General features: G+C 44.0%; 1 protein-coding gene across 4 annotated transcripts in view; it reads left to right on the forward strand.

The window, feature by feature from the left end:
• LOC147464153 (ATP synthase subunit B) overlaps positions 1–15,652 on the forward strand; it is a 153,410-nt gene extending 137,758 nt beyond the window's left edge. The window contains exons 7-14 of one of the 4 annotated variants that reach the window (XM_086493071.1): positions 13,341–13,425; positions 13,511–13,592; positions 13,695–13,787; positions 13,861–13,925; positions 14,012–14,024; positions 14,143–14,223; positions 14,833–14,941; positions 15,006–15,652. In XM_086493071.1, the coding sequence (XP_086349197.1) occupies positions 13,341–13,425; positions 13,511–13,592; positions 13,695–13,787; positions 13,861–13,925; positions 14,012–14,024; positions 14,143–14,223; positions 14,833–14,941; positions 15,006–15,118 (641 nt within the window). In that variant the 3' untranslated portion in view covers positions 15,119–15,652. Of the gene's footprint in view, positions 1–13,340; positions 13,426–13,510; positions 13,593–13,694; positions 13,788–13,860; positions 13,926–14,011 lie in introns of all 4 variants that reach the window. The other 3 variants (XR_015185618.1, XR_015185619.1, XM_086493065.1) reach the window with 3 other exon arrangements.
• Positions 15,653–16,502: the final 850 nt, after the last annotated feature.

Raw genomic sequence — 16,502 nt, forward strand, 5'->3', positions numbered from 1 at the left:
CTGGAGCAACAGGTTGGCCAACTCATCTAGCACCTTCTCCTGGTAGTTACCCGGCCTGAAACCTGCACAGAACTGCTGTCTTAAGGCTGCCCAAGTTGCAAAATGGTTCTCTGCAAATTGGCTGTACCATTTATCTGCTAGGCCATCCAGGGTGGATGAAAATAGTACCAAATAAGCATTTTCTCTGTTCAGCCCACGTCCCCTACAGAGAGATACAAATCTTCTTGCATGGTCGTCCGGATCTTCTGAAGAAAGCCCTTTGAAGGTAGGGAACTTGATGTTTACCTTGGCCAAAACACTAGCTAGTGGCTCTATGATTCCTTGCTGAGCCTGTTGCTCAATAGCTTGCTGTAGCAGAATAGGAGAGAGCTTTTCTAGTGAATGTGATCGAGAAGATGGGGAACCTGATGAAGGAATGGATGATGTGGTATGTGGAGGTATAGGTGATGAGGTTGAAGGATTTCTACAAGGTGTCAACGGTCGTCTTCTGTGATAGTACTCTAGAGGGCTCAGTAGTGCGCTTTGACGCTCGACTGACCTCCTTGTATGTGTCATGCACTGACCACCAGTCCAACCAAGCTTGGGGCAAGAAAACTTTTGACAGGTCTAGACTCCACCAGACCAGACAAGGTAAGTGACTAGACCAGGGTCAAGGAGGACTAGACCAGGGTCGAGGAGGTCTAGACCAAGGACGAGGAGGACTAGACCCGGGACGAGGAAGACTAGACCAGGGTCGAGGAGGTCTAGACGAAGGACGAGGACAGGTTGGACCAGGTGAGAGGAGTAGACCAGTTGGACTAGGCGAGACGAGAACAGTGCAAGGCCAGGTCGGCGAAGGTAGGCGAAGCTAGATAAACCTAACAAGCTTCAAGATTTGCACCTCACAGAGTGAGATTTCAGTTGAGGTCCCACCGTGATCGCCAAAATGAGAGCACCTGTAGTGTGGATAATGTGTCGTGCTCTCTACAGTGTGGGTGCCCCTCAGTGCAATGTGCGTGACAATCTCACTCAAACGAATGGAAATTCTCTCAAACAGAAAGAAACACCGAAACAATGGATAACAACAGAGACACAACAGTGGACCAGAACATGTGGACTCGACTAGCTCAAAGAACCATGTAGAGACTCTGGCGTGGCAGCACACTCAACTCCAGCCCAGGACTCACAGGTACAAATGGGGTGTTGAGGCTCAGATGTGTAGGGACGGTGAAGCAGTGCTCTGTTTAAGACTCACTCTAGACGACTACATAAAAGATAATGCCACTGGCCTAGAACGACTACTCATATGTATCACCATAAAGAGCCACAAACGGCCCATAAATGTCAGCCATGTGGTGACCTGGCCACGAGGTCCACTAGACACCGTCGGTAGGTACCCTGCCACATGTCACTCCCAGACCAGAGGGTCCATCCAGTGTGAACCAGACCAACTGTAACCAACTGTCCAACTGTCTGTCCTATGAAGTGACACTGTAGCCTGGCTATGTCACTTCACAGGACAGACAGTTGGACACTTGGTTACAGTAGCAATCATTGCATACATCAAACTACCCACTGCAGACGCATATGGAATCTTATCCATTTCAGCCTGTTCTTCCTCAGACACAGGACAATCTTGTTTTCTAAGTTTCACATATGGTGGCAATGGAACACTCAGTGCCTTTCCATTCTCCATATTGAAACGTTGCAAAACCTTGTCAATATACTCTGTTTGAGATAACCAAATCAACTTCTTTGATCTGTCTCTCTCAATGCGCATACCAAGTATATGACTTGCTTCACCCATGTCTTTCATGTCAAACGATTTTGCCATCTTTGACTTCAAAGCTGAAATTTCTTCCAAGTGCTTGCAAGCAATCAACATGTCATCCACATACAAAATAAGGATCAGCCAATTACCATCCTTAGCCTTCTTTGTATATAGACAGTGATCGAACTCACTACGTTTGTAGCCTTGAGAAAGCATAAACTTGTGGAATTTATGGTACCATGCCCTCGGTGATTGTTTTAAGCCATAAAGACTCTATAACAACTCGCATACCCAATCTTCCTTGCCTTTCTCAACAATCCCTTTTGGCTGCTGCATGTAAATTTCCACATCTAAATCACCATGCAAGAACGCTGTCTTGACATCCATTTGGTGCAACACCAAATCTAATATGGCAACCAATGCAAGAAAGCATCTCAATGTAGTCATCTTGACCACCGGAGAGAAGACTTCATCAAAGTCAATGCCTTGTTCTTGCTTAAAGCCCTTGGCAACAAGCCTTGCTTTGTACTTTGGCTGACTATCATGAGCGGTGATCTTATACCTGTAAACCCATTTACAAGGTAGGGCCTTTTTGCCCTGTGGTAATTTAACTAGCTTCAATGTCTTGTTTTCATGCAGAGCTGTCATCTCTGACTGCATGGCCAATTGCCAATTCCCGGAGTCCTTCATTTGCACTGCTTCCTTGTAACATGAAGGCTCATTGCAATCAGTCAACATGACATAGTTCATAGATGGAACAAACCTATCAGGAGGTCGCGTGACACGTCCAGATCTACGCACAATAGGTGGCTCAGGCTCAGCCACAACCTGTGGTTCCACTCTATCCTGTCCTTGCTCCTCTTGAGCCCTGACATTTTGTCTTGCACGTACAGGTCCATCTTCTTGGAAGACAACTCTTCTAATCTCCTCAACCCTCTCTGGTTTAGAATGATATTTGGATTCATTAAAGTGAACATCATTGCTGCGGACAACCTTTCTGGATTCGAGATCCCAAAGTCTGTACCCCATCTCACCAGAATTACCATAGCCTAGAAAGATGCACTTTCTACTCTTTGGCTCAAGTTTGTTCCTAAATTCCTTTGGAACGTGAGTATATGCCTCACAGCCAAAGACTCTGAGATGCTTGTATGAGGGCATTTTGCCTGACCATACCATCTCTGGCACTGAATCCTTCTGCAAAACCTTGCTAGGAGATCTATTTACAAGATGAACAGCTGTTGATACAGCTTCAGCCCAAAACCCGTTTGGCAGTTGTGCATTAGACAACATACTTCTTACCTTCTCTTGTATGGTCCTATTCATCCTCTCAGCAACACCATTTTGAGGAGGATTGTAAGGAGCAGTAAGTTCACGTTTTATACCTTTTGACTCACAAAAGTCCTGAAAGGCCTTTGAAACATACTCTCCACCATTGTCAGTGCGTAAGCATTTAAGCCTCTTGCCACTCTGATTCTCCACAAGTGTCACAAACGTTTTGAAAACACTAAATGCTTCATCCTTGTGCTTGAGAAAGTAAACCCATACTTTCCTCGAGTAATCATCTATAAATGTCATAAAGTAAGAAGCTCCCCCTAGAGATAGGTTAGGCATAGGTCCACACAAATCACTATGAACAAGTGCCAACTGTGTATCTCTTCTACTGCTTCTATGCTTATGTGGCTGCTGTGTTTGCTTACCATACAGACAATGTTCAGAGAATTCAAAATCATTAAATGAAAAGCCAGGCAAATAACCAGAACGAGACAAGATTTTCATTCCCTTCTTGGACATATGGCCTAACCGGCTATGCCACAAAGAAACGTTCGGCTGCTCGATTACATTGATTACATTTTTAGAGACATTTGATACATAAATCATGTAAAGTCCTCCAGACTTTACTCCATGTGCTATTGTCATAGAACCCTTGGATATCTTCCACATGTTCTGTCCAAAAGTGGTGACGTAGCCAGCATCATCAAGTAAACCTGTGCTGATCAAGCTCTTTGTAATTGCGGGAACATGTCTCACATTCTTCAGCGTGAAAGAAGAGCCATTCTGAAACTTCAATTGAACATCTCCAACACCTAAGATCTCACATGTCTGCCCATTGCCTAGCCGAACATGATCTTTAGTGGTCACATAAGAGGTAAACCACTCCTTGTTTGGAGACACATGAAGTGATGCCCCTGAGTCTATAATCCAGTCACTCAGTGCATTTCCATCAGATGCTGTAAGAAGAGCTGAGTCCATTGTATTCTTCAAGAAGTAGATGTCTCCTGACACTAGACTGTCATCTTCTGCAACAATGTTTGTCACATTTATTTCTTGAATCTTCACTGAGGACTTGTTCTTCTCACCATGGTCTTCAGCTTTCTCTTTGCCTTTTTCTGCTTTCCATTCTCTGCAGTCTCTTTTCATGTGACCTTTCTTGCCACAATGGTAGCATTCTATGTCACTCTTGCCTTTAGCACTGCGGGAGTTGCTACGAGACTGATTCCTCTTTCCACGTTTGTACTTTTCTTTGGTCCTTCCCCTGACAACTAAGGCTGTTCCTTTGACTTTGTCCATTGTCTTTCTATTGGTTTCTTCAGTAGGCAGACTTCCTTCTACACCTGCTATGTTCAAACCATCTGGAGGTGCAGAATTACTCAAAGCTGTGCGAAAAGTGTCCCAACTTTCCGGCAATGTGATCAACAGGAACATAGCTCTAACAGGTTCATCAAACTTGACACCTTGAGCTGACAACTGACTATAGATTGTGTTGAATTCATTCAGATGATTGGACATAGGTGTCCCTTCTTTCATCTTCAAGTCAACAAGCTTCTTAAGCCAGTATACCTGTGAAGTTGCACTCTGCTTCTCATAAAGATCACTTAGCTTTAACCATGCTTGATAAGCCGACATCTCGTCTCCTACATTGAAGTAAACGCTTTCTGCCAAAGTCAGCATAATGGTAGAACGTGCCAATTCATCCATTTCGCTCCATTCATCTTCGTCCATATCTTCTGGTTTTATCCCCTTGAGCTTTATAGGTTTTATCTGCTTCTTTTGTACCAACACGTGCCAAATCTGCTTCTTCCACAATGGGAAATTGGTTCCATCCAGCTTCTTGATATTGTAAAGAGCAGTGTCCTGTGATCCAGCCATAGCTATGCTTCACAGTAGTTTACTTTCCTGGGAAAAATTCGGCAGAGTTTCCCCTGTAAACTGATCTCTGAACCAATATCAACCTGTCAAATGAACCAAGAAAGCTTCAGATTCTGCAGAAATTTTGACAGAGTCTCCTTTGTAAAATGGTTATGGTGTACTAAAAAACAGACCAAAACACAACTCAAAAAACCACCGTCTCTCTAACACTGTAAGCTGTGGGTAAACCTGTCCTGTACCTGTACTGTCTCTGACTGTCTTGTCACTGTCCTGTAAGCATAGACTGCGACAATGCCTCAACGGCAGTAAAGCAAAGATGCAATCCCAACTGTCTAACTCACAGTCAATACATCCTAGCTGCCTATCTAAGGGTGCTCGAGGGATTGCTCCAAGACCTGTATCACCGAAAGGATCTCAACATTCGAGAATCCCCCAGCTCAATAAAACCTCACTCGACCCTCAACAAAGGCTGCAGTAAATCTGATAGTACATAGACTTCCCACAAAGTCATACATCCACAAATTTCCCACTGTATGCTGTAACCGCCGCGGCGGTTGTTTGCTGCGTGACTCACAGCCAGCAAACCCTCAACAGACATACATCATCTCTGACAATACATCCCATGTGGAAGTACCTGCAATGTCAGGATGAAATCTGGAATATCAAGCACGAAACACAAGCTACCTGATGAACTAGTGGATGTCGCCTGCAGTCTGTGTGTAGATGCGCCCGTGTCGTATGTGACACGTCTCCAAGAACTGTGAGTCGTCCTTCGATGTGTGACAGCCACAAATCAACACTCTGGGAGTGTCGATATCCTCAGCACCTGCAGTGGTAGGCCGAAAACCCCAAATTTGCAGAGTCGGATCTGCACCCGCTGAGACCACGTAGTCGAAGATGACCTCAGAATGAAATTCTGAGCACACCAAGCCCTACGGGCTGTCCCACAAGATTTGGGGCCGTGTCTTTGCCTATCGAATTTCACTCCAATCTGAGCTGGTGACTCTAGCCTCTTGCAGTGCTGCCTCGAGCCTCGATCTGAGCTCTGATACCAGTTGAAGGAGTACGAGCGGAAGTGCGACGCGAGAGAGAGTGCGAGAAGAAGAGCACGACGATATGGTGAACTCGCTCTACTGTAATGTGTAGAGCATAGTGAGTTCTTATTAGGTTTTTACAAAAGAATATGTGTACATACTTGGCGGCCCGCCCACTTACCTGGGCGACCACATTGGGCTTTATACCCCAACAAACGAGATCTTCTTGAATGAAGAGGCGGGTTGAAAAGAGCTCCAGAATCTTTCACAATAAGCATTGATTGTATCTTTCTTGGTCATCCGAAGATGGTTCCAAGCAGCTCGTACATCTCGTTCATATTCTTGCGTCAACCAAGAAGAAATAAAAAGCTTCTTAAATTTCAGCCATTTAACTGGCGCACTCTTGTTAAAAGAAGCGTGGACCACCAAGTACGAGCATTCCCCTTAAGGTAAGAGGTAGCTCTTCGAATCTTGGAGTGCTCTGAATAGCGTCCTCCTGCGAAAGCGATGTCAAACTGCTGTATAAAAGACAAAGCCTTCGAAGCATCTGAGTACCCTGAAAAGTATCAAACTTGATCGAGTGGCCACCTTCCTTAAACTCTCGGACTTTCTTGCTTTTATCTTCGAGAAAGTCATACTGGTTGGCTTTGTAAAAATTCTTCTTGTTCGCATAAAACTTTTCGTCATCGGAATCTGAGCTGTCTGTAGACGAGTCCTCAGTAGAACTGTCAGTCTCAGGGCGAGATGTAGCCTTCTTTGCCTTTTTCTTACCCTTTCCGAAGCTTTGTTTCTTGCTTCGCTTTTTACCTTTTCTGTCTTCTTCGCTCGAATCCGAGGAGCTAGAAGAACTATCAGAAGAAGAAGAAGAAGAAGAACTGGGTACTCCTTCAAATTGAACACGCTTCTTCTAGTTCTTTGCCTTGTCAAAAGTCGACTGATGACGCAAATAACCTGGAAAATCAGTGCTTTTCTTCTGTTTTTTGCCATGCTTTTTGGCTTTCTTTTGCGCGTCAAAAAGCTGAGCAATCCATGCATCAACCACGTTCTCCAGTTCCTTCTACGTATATTTTCTTGGAGGCAGAAGGTTTCTTGAGAGCGGATTTCGGGAGTGGTGTTGTGGTTCTCTGCCACTCCATCTGTACCTCTTCCAAAGAGGTCTGGTCCATATATTTTGCCATCTTCGGGTCCTTGGCAAAATTGAGCATCATCTTTGTTGCATCGCTGATCAACTGGCGATGCTCTATCTCTCGCCGCTCCGCCTAAGTAGGCCAAGGCGGGCCATACTCTCTGTCGGAATCTTCGTTGTGATCCCTGCCCGCATCTCCAGATGTAGAGGGAGTCGACTGATCATTGCCTTAAGCCATAGGTGCCGCGGAAAAAAAATTCGGGGATCGGATTTCCCGTAGAAGAGAAATCGGCCGTGCTCTGATGCCACTGTAACAAACTTGGACACTCCAAGTCAAGAATCAACCGCGACAGCACCAAATAACCACTTCAAAACAATTCACAGATCACAATAGATTTGCACTGGCCCGGCGGAGTTCCGTACCTAGAGATATTGGCCCCAAAGACTGGCGCCGCTTTCGGTATTTCTTTTTGTATTAATCAATCATCAAAGTACAAGAGAGCGGTTAGGGTTTCACTCTCAGACTCTGCGTCCAGATGCTCTGAGAAGTGAAGCCCTTACCACTTATTTAAAGATACAAGGGATGCCCAAAAGCAAAGCCCCAAAAGCTTTTTTAAATAAAAAGCATCAGTTCTCTCTCTCTCTTAGAGAGTCTTCTCTTTTTTGATAAAAAAGAAAAATTTGCGTCGCTCATCATTAAAAAAAAAAAGTAGTTTTTTTTTTTTTTGCCTTTGCCATTTCTGGAAATTAGGGTTTCTGGCAGAAATTAGGGTTTCTGTTGTCCGCCACGTCATCACTTTGTGACAAGATGTGATTTCTCACAAGCATGACGATTTGCATGAAGAAGATGTGATTGTTCACAAGAAGGATGAGTTAGTGGATACTTTTTTTAGCGAAGCTAACCTCATTGCAGATTCGATCAATCACGAAGAACCGATCTTGGCTCTCGAGCCTAGGTCCAAAGAACCCTTACAAGAAGTACTATGTGTTCGAATGATTTGTCAGCACGCATTGTACGAGTGTTCATTCGTGATCGTTTCTTGTATTTTAGTCGACGTCTTTATGTGATCCCTTTTCGTAGGCATGACATATTGTACGTTGAACACGTTTCACTCATGAATGAGCACGAATGTATGCGGATTGCTCATGAAAAGTTGAAAAGTATGCATTCAAGGAAGTCACATTCCATGTCTCTTCCTTGGCACGACACAGTTCTAGAAAGAGCACATGAAAGTATGAGCACCAAGTATGGGCATTTCCGTTGTGTTTTGCCATAGTTGATTGCTTTAGATCAGAAGAGAAAGATTCGATCTCATTGTTTCTGTATGTGTGGTGAACAGTTTGGCACTCCGTCTCTTTGTTCATCTACATTGCCTGCACAGCCTTTAGAAAAGACGAGTTTTTCCAGTCACTTTACATGGAATAGGTATGTTCATGTTTTTGTGTTGGAAAGCGGTTTCAGGAATTTTCAGCCTTGGAGATTCTTGAAGAAGATGGACCTACGTCCATAGAAGAAGTGCAAGCATTGAAGGAGACACATAAGACTGTCGCTTTCGGCGCGGCCCAAAGAAGCAAGCGTTGCAAACCTTTTTGAAGTTCAAGTACCGCACGACCCACACATCAGAGTGGGCCGGCGAAGAGTCCCTTCCAGGATTCCGGATGCTGTTGGCGATCTCCCTCGACGCCATACAGTTCGGTACCAATACCTCACTTTGAAAAGGAGGGGATGTCACGTGACACATCCAACCCTATGTGTCTGCGGACAAGCTACAGCATGACCAGGGTTCAGTTCAGTCAAGTCAATCTAGAATAGGAAGTGATCTGGCACTTTTGTGAGTCTGGTCGCAGACTGTGCATGTCCAGACACTTAGAATAGATACATATCCTCTGGTTGCACACAGCATGACCATCAGATTCCAGTCAGATTCCATCAGTAGCATTTTTACATTGCATAGACCCATTTTCCATATTTGACATTTTTCACTTATTATTTTTAAGTGACTTTTGTTGGAAAGTAGGTATTGGCAAGTTTGCTAAGTTTGTATAAATAGAAACCTAGCGCTAGCACTTTCTGGCAGAAGAGGCAGCAGGAGCACCTTGCTCAACAAGCAACTTCTTAGTAGGACCAACACCCGTAGTAGCCCTAGGTTTTCAGCCATCTGAGGACCTAGCGTTTTTGCATCAGATCAGCCTTGGCGTTTTGTGCACAGCAGATCAGCCCCGACGTCATCACGACATAGCAGATCAGCCTAGCGTTTTGCATTTGTAGAACAACCGGCGACATCAGATTTTCAGCCCTAGCGTTTTTGCATCTGCAGACACTTAAGCGTTTTTGCAGATCTTCACGACGGAATCCCCACAAGCATCAGCATTTTCAGTTTTCAGCAGTTAGCACTTGCAGAAGAAGTCCCGGACCTCGTAGATCTCACCTTCCCGCAGCAGATCCTCGCCGCACGGTCAGATCCCGTGAAGTTTACAGTTTCAGCCGGAAAACGCAGATTTCAGCATCTGCGTTTTGAGCGCGTCGTCGTCGCACCGTCGTCATCGACATCGTCACCGACATAGAGTCAGAATTCAGCAGATAGAAGATTTGCAGATTTCAGCCATTAGCATTTTCAGATTTCATCCTGTCTCGTCGTCGTCCTCATCGCCGTCGACATTGTCGGCAAGTCCAAGGATTGTAGAGATTTGTGCAATCAATAGTAGACCGCTCTCGCCATAGAGAGTGGGGCCTTCGGAGGAGGGTTTTACAATGTCTGTGGTATCGTATTCTCTTCTCTATCTATCTCTCAGTTTCATACACTTTCACGCACAGTGTCCATTCACTTTGTTTGTGTCCATTGCACTCTCTTATTAAGAACGGAAGGCTCTCCCTTCCATAAGAATAGAAAGGAACCTTGAGCACAGATCGGAGCACTCATCTTGAGCAAAGTTCAAACATTCACTCCGTTGCACCTTACAGGTGGCTGGCAGCAGGGATTGACGTGGCTGGCTGTACCCGAACGGAGGTAGTGCCACGTGGTAGGCTGTATGGACGGCATCCTGTACGGACGACCAACGATAGTTTTGGGCGATGCTTTTTCTCTGCGCAAGGCTGGTCACACAGTTGCTTTATTTTACGCTGGAGGTTTTGAAGGTTGCTTTATTTTATTAAAGCAAGAAAGAAAGAACCTTTGCTTTATTTTTAGGCAAGGGTTCAGAGAGAAAAATTCCCTCTGCTTTATTTTTACCATGCAAGTGAGAGGAGTTGCTTTTTCTGAAGAGCTTTTGGGCTCTGCTTTTAGCATCCCTTGTAATCTTTAAATATGTGAGCAGGCCTCTCACAACTCAGAGCATCTGGACGCAGAGTCTGAGTGTGAGCGCTTGCCCGCACTCTTGTACTTTGAACTCAGATTAATATGAAAAGAAATACCGAAAGGGGCGCCAGTCTTTGGGGCCAATATCTCTAGGCACGGAACTCCGTCGGGCCAATGTCGAATCAATTGTGAATTGTAAACTGTTTTGAAGTGGTTATTTGTGCTGTCGCAGTAGATTCTCGACTTAGAGTGTCAAGTCTGTTACACACACACACACACACATCCCATGAAATATATCCCTCAATTCACTAAACGTTTCTATTTTAGTCAAAATGAGGTGATTACCCAAAAAACTCTTCTTTATAGTGTATACAATGAGAAGCTTACGGATACTTGGCAAAGAGAGTGGGGGGAGTCCTTGCAATAATTTCTTCCACTCACCCCATCTCCCCCGACTCTTTTTCCGTCTATCCAAGAGCCCCACCATTACCCAAGATATCACAACGTGAAGACATGGCATCGACCTGGCAATAGAGAGAGAGAACTTGATGACATGGTAGTCACACACATGTTGAGGTGGCATCCGTACATACTGATGTGGCAGCCCCAAAAATTGTGCCGCGATTGACGAGAGGAACCTATTTTGGAGCCCCTAACTCCGCAACATGTGAGTGCTCCCTATCCTGTTGGGATGCATGAAATACTTGGGCTTGAGCCTCAACAGGCTCTGTTCGCGGTGTAGGTTGCCTTGTTTGTTGTGGCACTGGTGGCGCTTGCAAGAACTCCATAAACCTTGGGTTCTGCACTAGTCACGGAAACACATTCCCTACGGCAACTAATTGAGTCTTGAACGCATCATCCTCGAGTTGCCCAGTCAGAAAGCCTTGTACTGGAGGAGCATTCTCATTGGGAAAAGGTGCAGACAGGGGTGGCCGTGAACTCTCGCCAACCTCAAACACCATAGGAATTTCCTGCCTGTCCTGCGGAGAGGAACCCTCTTCCATTATACCTTTCCCTTTGTCGGCCATAGTATATTTCCGCGTTCCTATACTTTGTGTCTTCACCAAACCAACCGAGGCTCACTTCTTGAGGAAAGAGTGATTCTGTCTCGGCAACGGAACCATGAAGCCGGCCCGTAGGGCGGTATCGTAGGCTTTCACCCGAAACTTTACTTTAAGCTTTAACACACAGAGAAACCTTTGCAGAAGGAACCTGTAACGGGAATTATCACTTAAAACACACACACGGCTCGAAAGCTAGAATGCTCCGAGCAGACGCCGACAACCTGTTGGCCCCAAAATTGGCGCCCCTTTCGGTATTTCTTTATTCTTTAAGAGAGTAAATTGCGAAGATGAGTCCTGGGAATTCTTTACCTGTATCCAGCTAGATACCACCTTTTCTGGCAAAAGTTCGGTAGCATAACAGCCCCAAAACTAGCCCGAAACCAATTCCCCTGTTGGAACTCACTTCCATTGACATAAACCCTGTGTTTTCTGCCCAAAAACAGTAAATTCAGCACGCTGTATTTACTGGTTTTTGCCCTGTTTTCAACCCTAAACAGTCCCTGAACTGTCTTCTAACAGTGGGGCACTGTTCCCAATGGTTCTGGCATCCGTATGGATGAAAAACAGTCCAAATCCAGCACATAATCAGCGCTGAAAACGTACCTGTACGGTGAGGTTATCACCCTCACCGGTGCCTGCTTTTGGAGCAGCAATTAGCTACTCCTGTTCTTGCTCAGAGAGGCTCTTGCCTCAGCAAAAACGTATATGACCACACCACTGTACATGAGTCAAATGAAGAGCCCTCTTGAGGGGCATCACATTACTGTACATGAGTCAAATGAAGAGCCCTCTTGAGGGGCATCACATTACTGCACGTAGGGGAGAGAGAGAGAGCAGTGTAAGGTGTGTAGGACATGACGTCTTGTACTACACTGTACATGAGAGGGAAAGCTTGTAGTCAATAGCTCTTAACCTGTGAGCTCTCCCAGCTAGAAATCGAGCGCCCCTTCTTGTTGCAAGAGGAAAGTGCACCAAAATGCGCCACTTGGCACATTTACACAATTTCCCATTTCGGGGTCGCCGCTTAAAAATCTCCCGATTGGTTGCTGAGTTGACTTTGCAGTAGAGTTCTAAAATGTTCCTTTTGTCATTCCGGAGGTAATAACGCGAACAGATTTCATGGTCCAAAATAGCAGTTCCCTAATTTTAGGGGATGCTTCCGTTGGACTCCCACTGGTCATCTGACCATTTATCCCATTGGGACCGCATCCAAAAATGCAATGTAGCCCAGCTGTCGGGTACTTTTCGTTGGTGACCCCACCTTGGCACTGTGCTTTCATTGAGTTCACTTCCTAGTATCCACCAACTTGCTAAGTGCGACGGGGGGACCTACATGATCTTGAACTGAGCCTAGACATCCTTTTACTATACGAGTTCCAGTGCCAACCAACTTCCCGTTTGCAGGTGAAAACTACCGTTTACATTGGCCATACAATGTCCGACCATTTGCAACTTCAAAAAGAGGGTCTCAAAAATTAAACAAAAATCATTGGAAAGAAACCAACAACTAAGGTTAGCAATTGCCAAGTTCCCGTGACATAGTTAACAGTTGCCACGTCCTCGTGACATTTACTCCCTACCCACCTATGCATGACATGCTAGACCATTGGATGGAGCTAGGAAGTATTTTGCATACCATGGTTATACTCCTCTGTGCATATTGTTTCGCATCATTGGAGTCGGAGCTTTTCACACACATATACACACCCCCATGCCATTACATTTTTATTTTGTAGCATGTTTATTTTCAGTACTTTTTTTCTTGTTTTTTTTTTGGATTCCCAGAGGACACACACATGTACACCCTTCTGTCTCTTAGGCCAACTTTCTACTAGATGTTAATAAAGCTCTCTCTCTCTCTCTCTCTCTCTCTCTCTCTCTCTCTCTCTCTCTTTGTGAATTACCTTTGTTTCTATTGCTTAGAAGCCACATTGAAAAGAGTTGTTGAAGAAGAGTGTCTTGAACCTTTACATGGGATCTTAAAGAGCAAAAATTTGTGGTCCACCAGGTAATTGTTACTTATCAGAAGCAGCTTTGCTTGTCATTAATATGCATCACCCATGTGCTAGTTATCCAGCTCCCCTCTTTTCCAGGGTTGAAGGAGAATTGAAAAGCGGAATCCAGTATTGGAATTTGGAACATTCGCTTTGCAGTTCTTTGTTAATGGGAGAGGAGGTTGGTAATTTGTCTTAACTGCACTGGAAAATTGCTACGGTCTCCTAATAATATTGTTATCTCAGATATAAGATGTGAAAAACACTATTTCTTGTGGGCCAGATATCACTATCGGATGTAATGCAAGCAATTAAGTTGAAATCATTCGACTATCGAGTCCTTAATCTTCTTCTTTATGCGATGCTAAACAAACCGGTAATCTTTGCTAGACAATGTTTATGTTGGTGCTTGAGAAATCAATCTTTCAAGATTTTTGTCTGGCCTGCAGGTTAATGAAATACACATGGAGTTTTTATCCGCATCAGAATTACTTGTGGAGATTTCAGATGATCTGTAAGATCATGCAAACTTTCACACGAGCCATAGGAAAGTTAATGTCACAATGCTTGCCTCTGACTGGGTTCCTATGTTGTTTTCAGGTTTGACTATGAGGTCTGGTCCAAATATTTCTACATAGGAGATTGTATTAGCACGACATAGATGTAGAAGTTGGTCAGGTTCAAAGTTTGAGTTCCTGAGAAGCATCTTGTTTGCTTCTCTCATGTCACAGGAGGATGTTTTGCGCAACAGCTTCAATATACTTCGAATGTTTCTGAGGATTTTTGGGCCTCAGAAAGCTCCCCACATGCTGGTGAGCCCATTGAAGCCTCTCTAGGGAATTTCAGCTTTTTCCATGCTAATTATCAGTGTGCCTGCCTCAACTAAGAAGTTATGACTCTTGAACGTCTGCATATTTGTGCGAGGATGAAAACAATCTGAGTTTTTCATCAATGCCTACTGAAGCTATGTGGTCAATGGGTTCTTTTTGTTAATATTATTGTTACTTTTAAGTTTAATTCTCAATACATTTCTACCTTAGATGGGTGAATTTATTTTTCTGTTGTTTGCTGTACGCAGTCTCATTCATTAGGTTTGTGATATGCAAGGTAGGACGTTCCTTTTTTATTTTTGTGTATTCTCACAGGAATTTTCCATGAAAGCTAGGCGTAAGTATATGCTGTGGTCTTCCCCTAGAGTATGTTTTTATTCCCAAAGGACCCACATCATTAAGCCCTGCACTCGTAAGGGGAGAAATGCTTGGATTTCTGTGTCAGCTGTAAGCCTTTGTTTGCTTATATACCTTTGATCTACATTATTTTTGTCGCTTTGTGAGAGCTGCCACAGATGGGAGTTGCCTGCTGAGGTGCTCAGTAGAAATGGCTCAGAACATGTTACTCTGGCTTGGTGCTTATATGTGCAGGCTCAGGTAATTGCTGAAGCAGAAGCTAAGTATCAGGAGTTACTTAAAAAGCTGGAACCATCATTGGCCTCATGTTATCAAAACCGTTGCCAGCAGGCTGTGGTTGAAGGTTAATCCACAATCCATGTCTTGGATAACTTAAGCAGGTTATTTTGATTATTTTGTCAATGCAGGTGGTGGAAGTTATTCATCAACTCATCCAATGGGATCATGGATCATACCGTCTTTGATCACAAACGAGCAGCTATACAGGGAGCAATTTTTTATGAGTTCAAATACAGCATGATGGTTTGCTCGTATGCTTCTTTCCATACACATAAGATTCTGGAAAAAGTTTGGACCCACCTTGTAGTAGTAGGCAGCATGCAGTTCATACTAGATTCAGTGTTGTGGATTTGAGGGGTGGAACATGCACAGTTCGTAATAGATTCATGTCGTGAATGTGAGTTGAAACTTGCAAATGTATGAAGGCCTTGGTGGTCGAAGAGAGTGTAGAAGACTGATTGTTATTGCAACCCATGCTGCTTGTTATGAAAGGACAATGCTCAAGCAGGAGAAAGAGCTGGCATCTTTTCTTCCTCAGCTCCAAACCGCAGAGAATTGAACTGTGCTGTTTAAAAAGCCTCCTTTGTATTCAATCAAAATTCCTGCATCTTTATCGGCATTTTGATTGGATCAAACTTGGGTCTCTACAGGACGGATTAGTGTCACCTTTGTAAAACTCTACAGTCTTCCTTCTCTAATGGTTTTGCTTTTGTTCCTTCTCTATCAGTATAAGGAGTCTCCAAAGAGTCCTGATCTTTGCTGGCTCATTTTGCTACCTTCTGTTTCAGTGGCATTGAACCTTTAAAACCCACCTCAGTCTACCTCTTTTTTTGTCAATGCTCCGACATGACAGTTTCACACTTCCTTGTAAGGTGGGATCAATTAACCCAATTAAAAGATGTTTTCAGGATGATTTGTACACGATCGTTGATTAACATCAAAAAGTGATTGTTCAGCTAATTTATTTTAAGTAAACTCCAAGTCAACCTAATGTAATCTCAATTTGAAGGGAATTCCTCACATGATGTGATACCTTGTGTTCTTATGTGAAACTGCATATGAACAAAAAGAAATCACTGCCTGCCAAAAGCACCGGTAATTTTAACTCCCTCCTATATACGCCAAGAAACTGCAACAACTCACCGGTATGGCCTTGCTCTCCCAAAGTGCGGTCAAGTTTGAGGGGTGTACTAGGCAGCTGTTCTCTTTACCTTGATTACTTAAATGAGGGGTTTTGGATGTTGCTTTCGCATTGAACTACATGTCAACGTGGAAAACCAACCTAGTCGCAGACCTAAGGTCAATAAGCGTAACAAAAAAAACCACTGCTAGAAGCGTGCAGACTGCCTGCTGGAAGGTGAATTTTCCTGCAAATTTCAACCTTTTTAATACAGTAATTAACTCCAATTTCTGATCAGATGGCTAGGTTGTAGAGGTTTTGGGAAAAGCTTTTAGGAGAGATGCTATGGCATGTGGTGAAAGGTACACTACTACTACACTTTTTAAATTCACACCATAGGCACATTGAAGTAATCAAGGCATGCTAGTTTGAAATATTTATTTGCATTCCTAAACTGATCCCTTATCATTGCATGATTATGCTCCCTCTCTCTCCCCCTCCCCTT

This window comes from Adiantum capillus-veneris, chromosome 2, assembly GCF_014529385.1.
Source record: "Adiantum capillus-veneris isolate H3 chromosome 2, ASM1452938v2, whole genome shotgun sequence".
Classification (NCBI taxonomy): Eukaryota; Viridiplantae; Streptophyta; class Polypodiopsida; order Polypodiales; family Pteridaceae; genus Adiantum; species Adiantum capillus-veneris.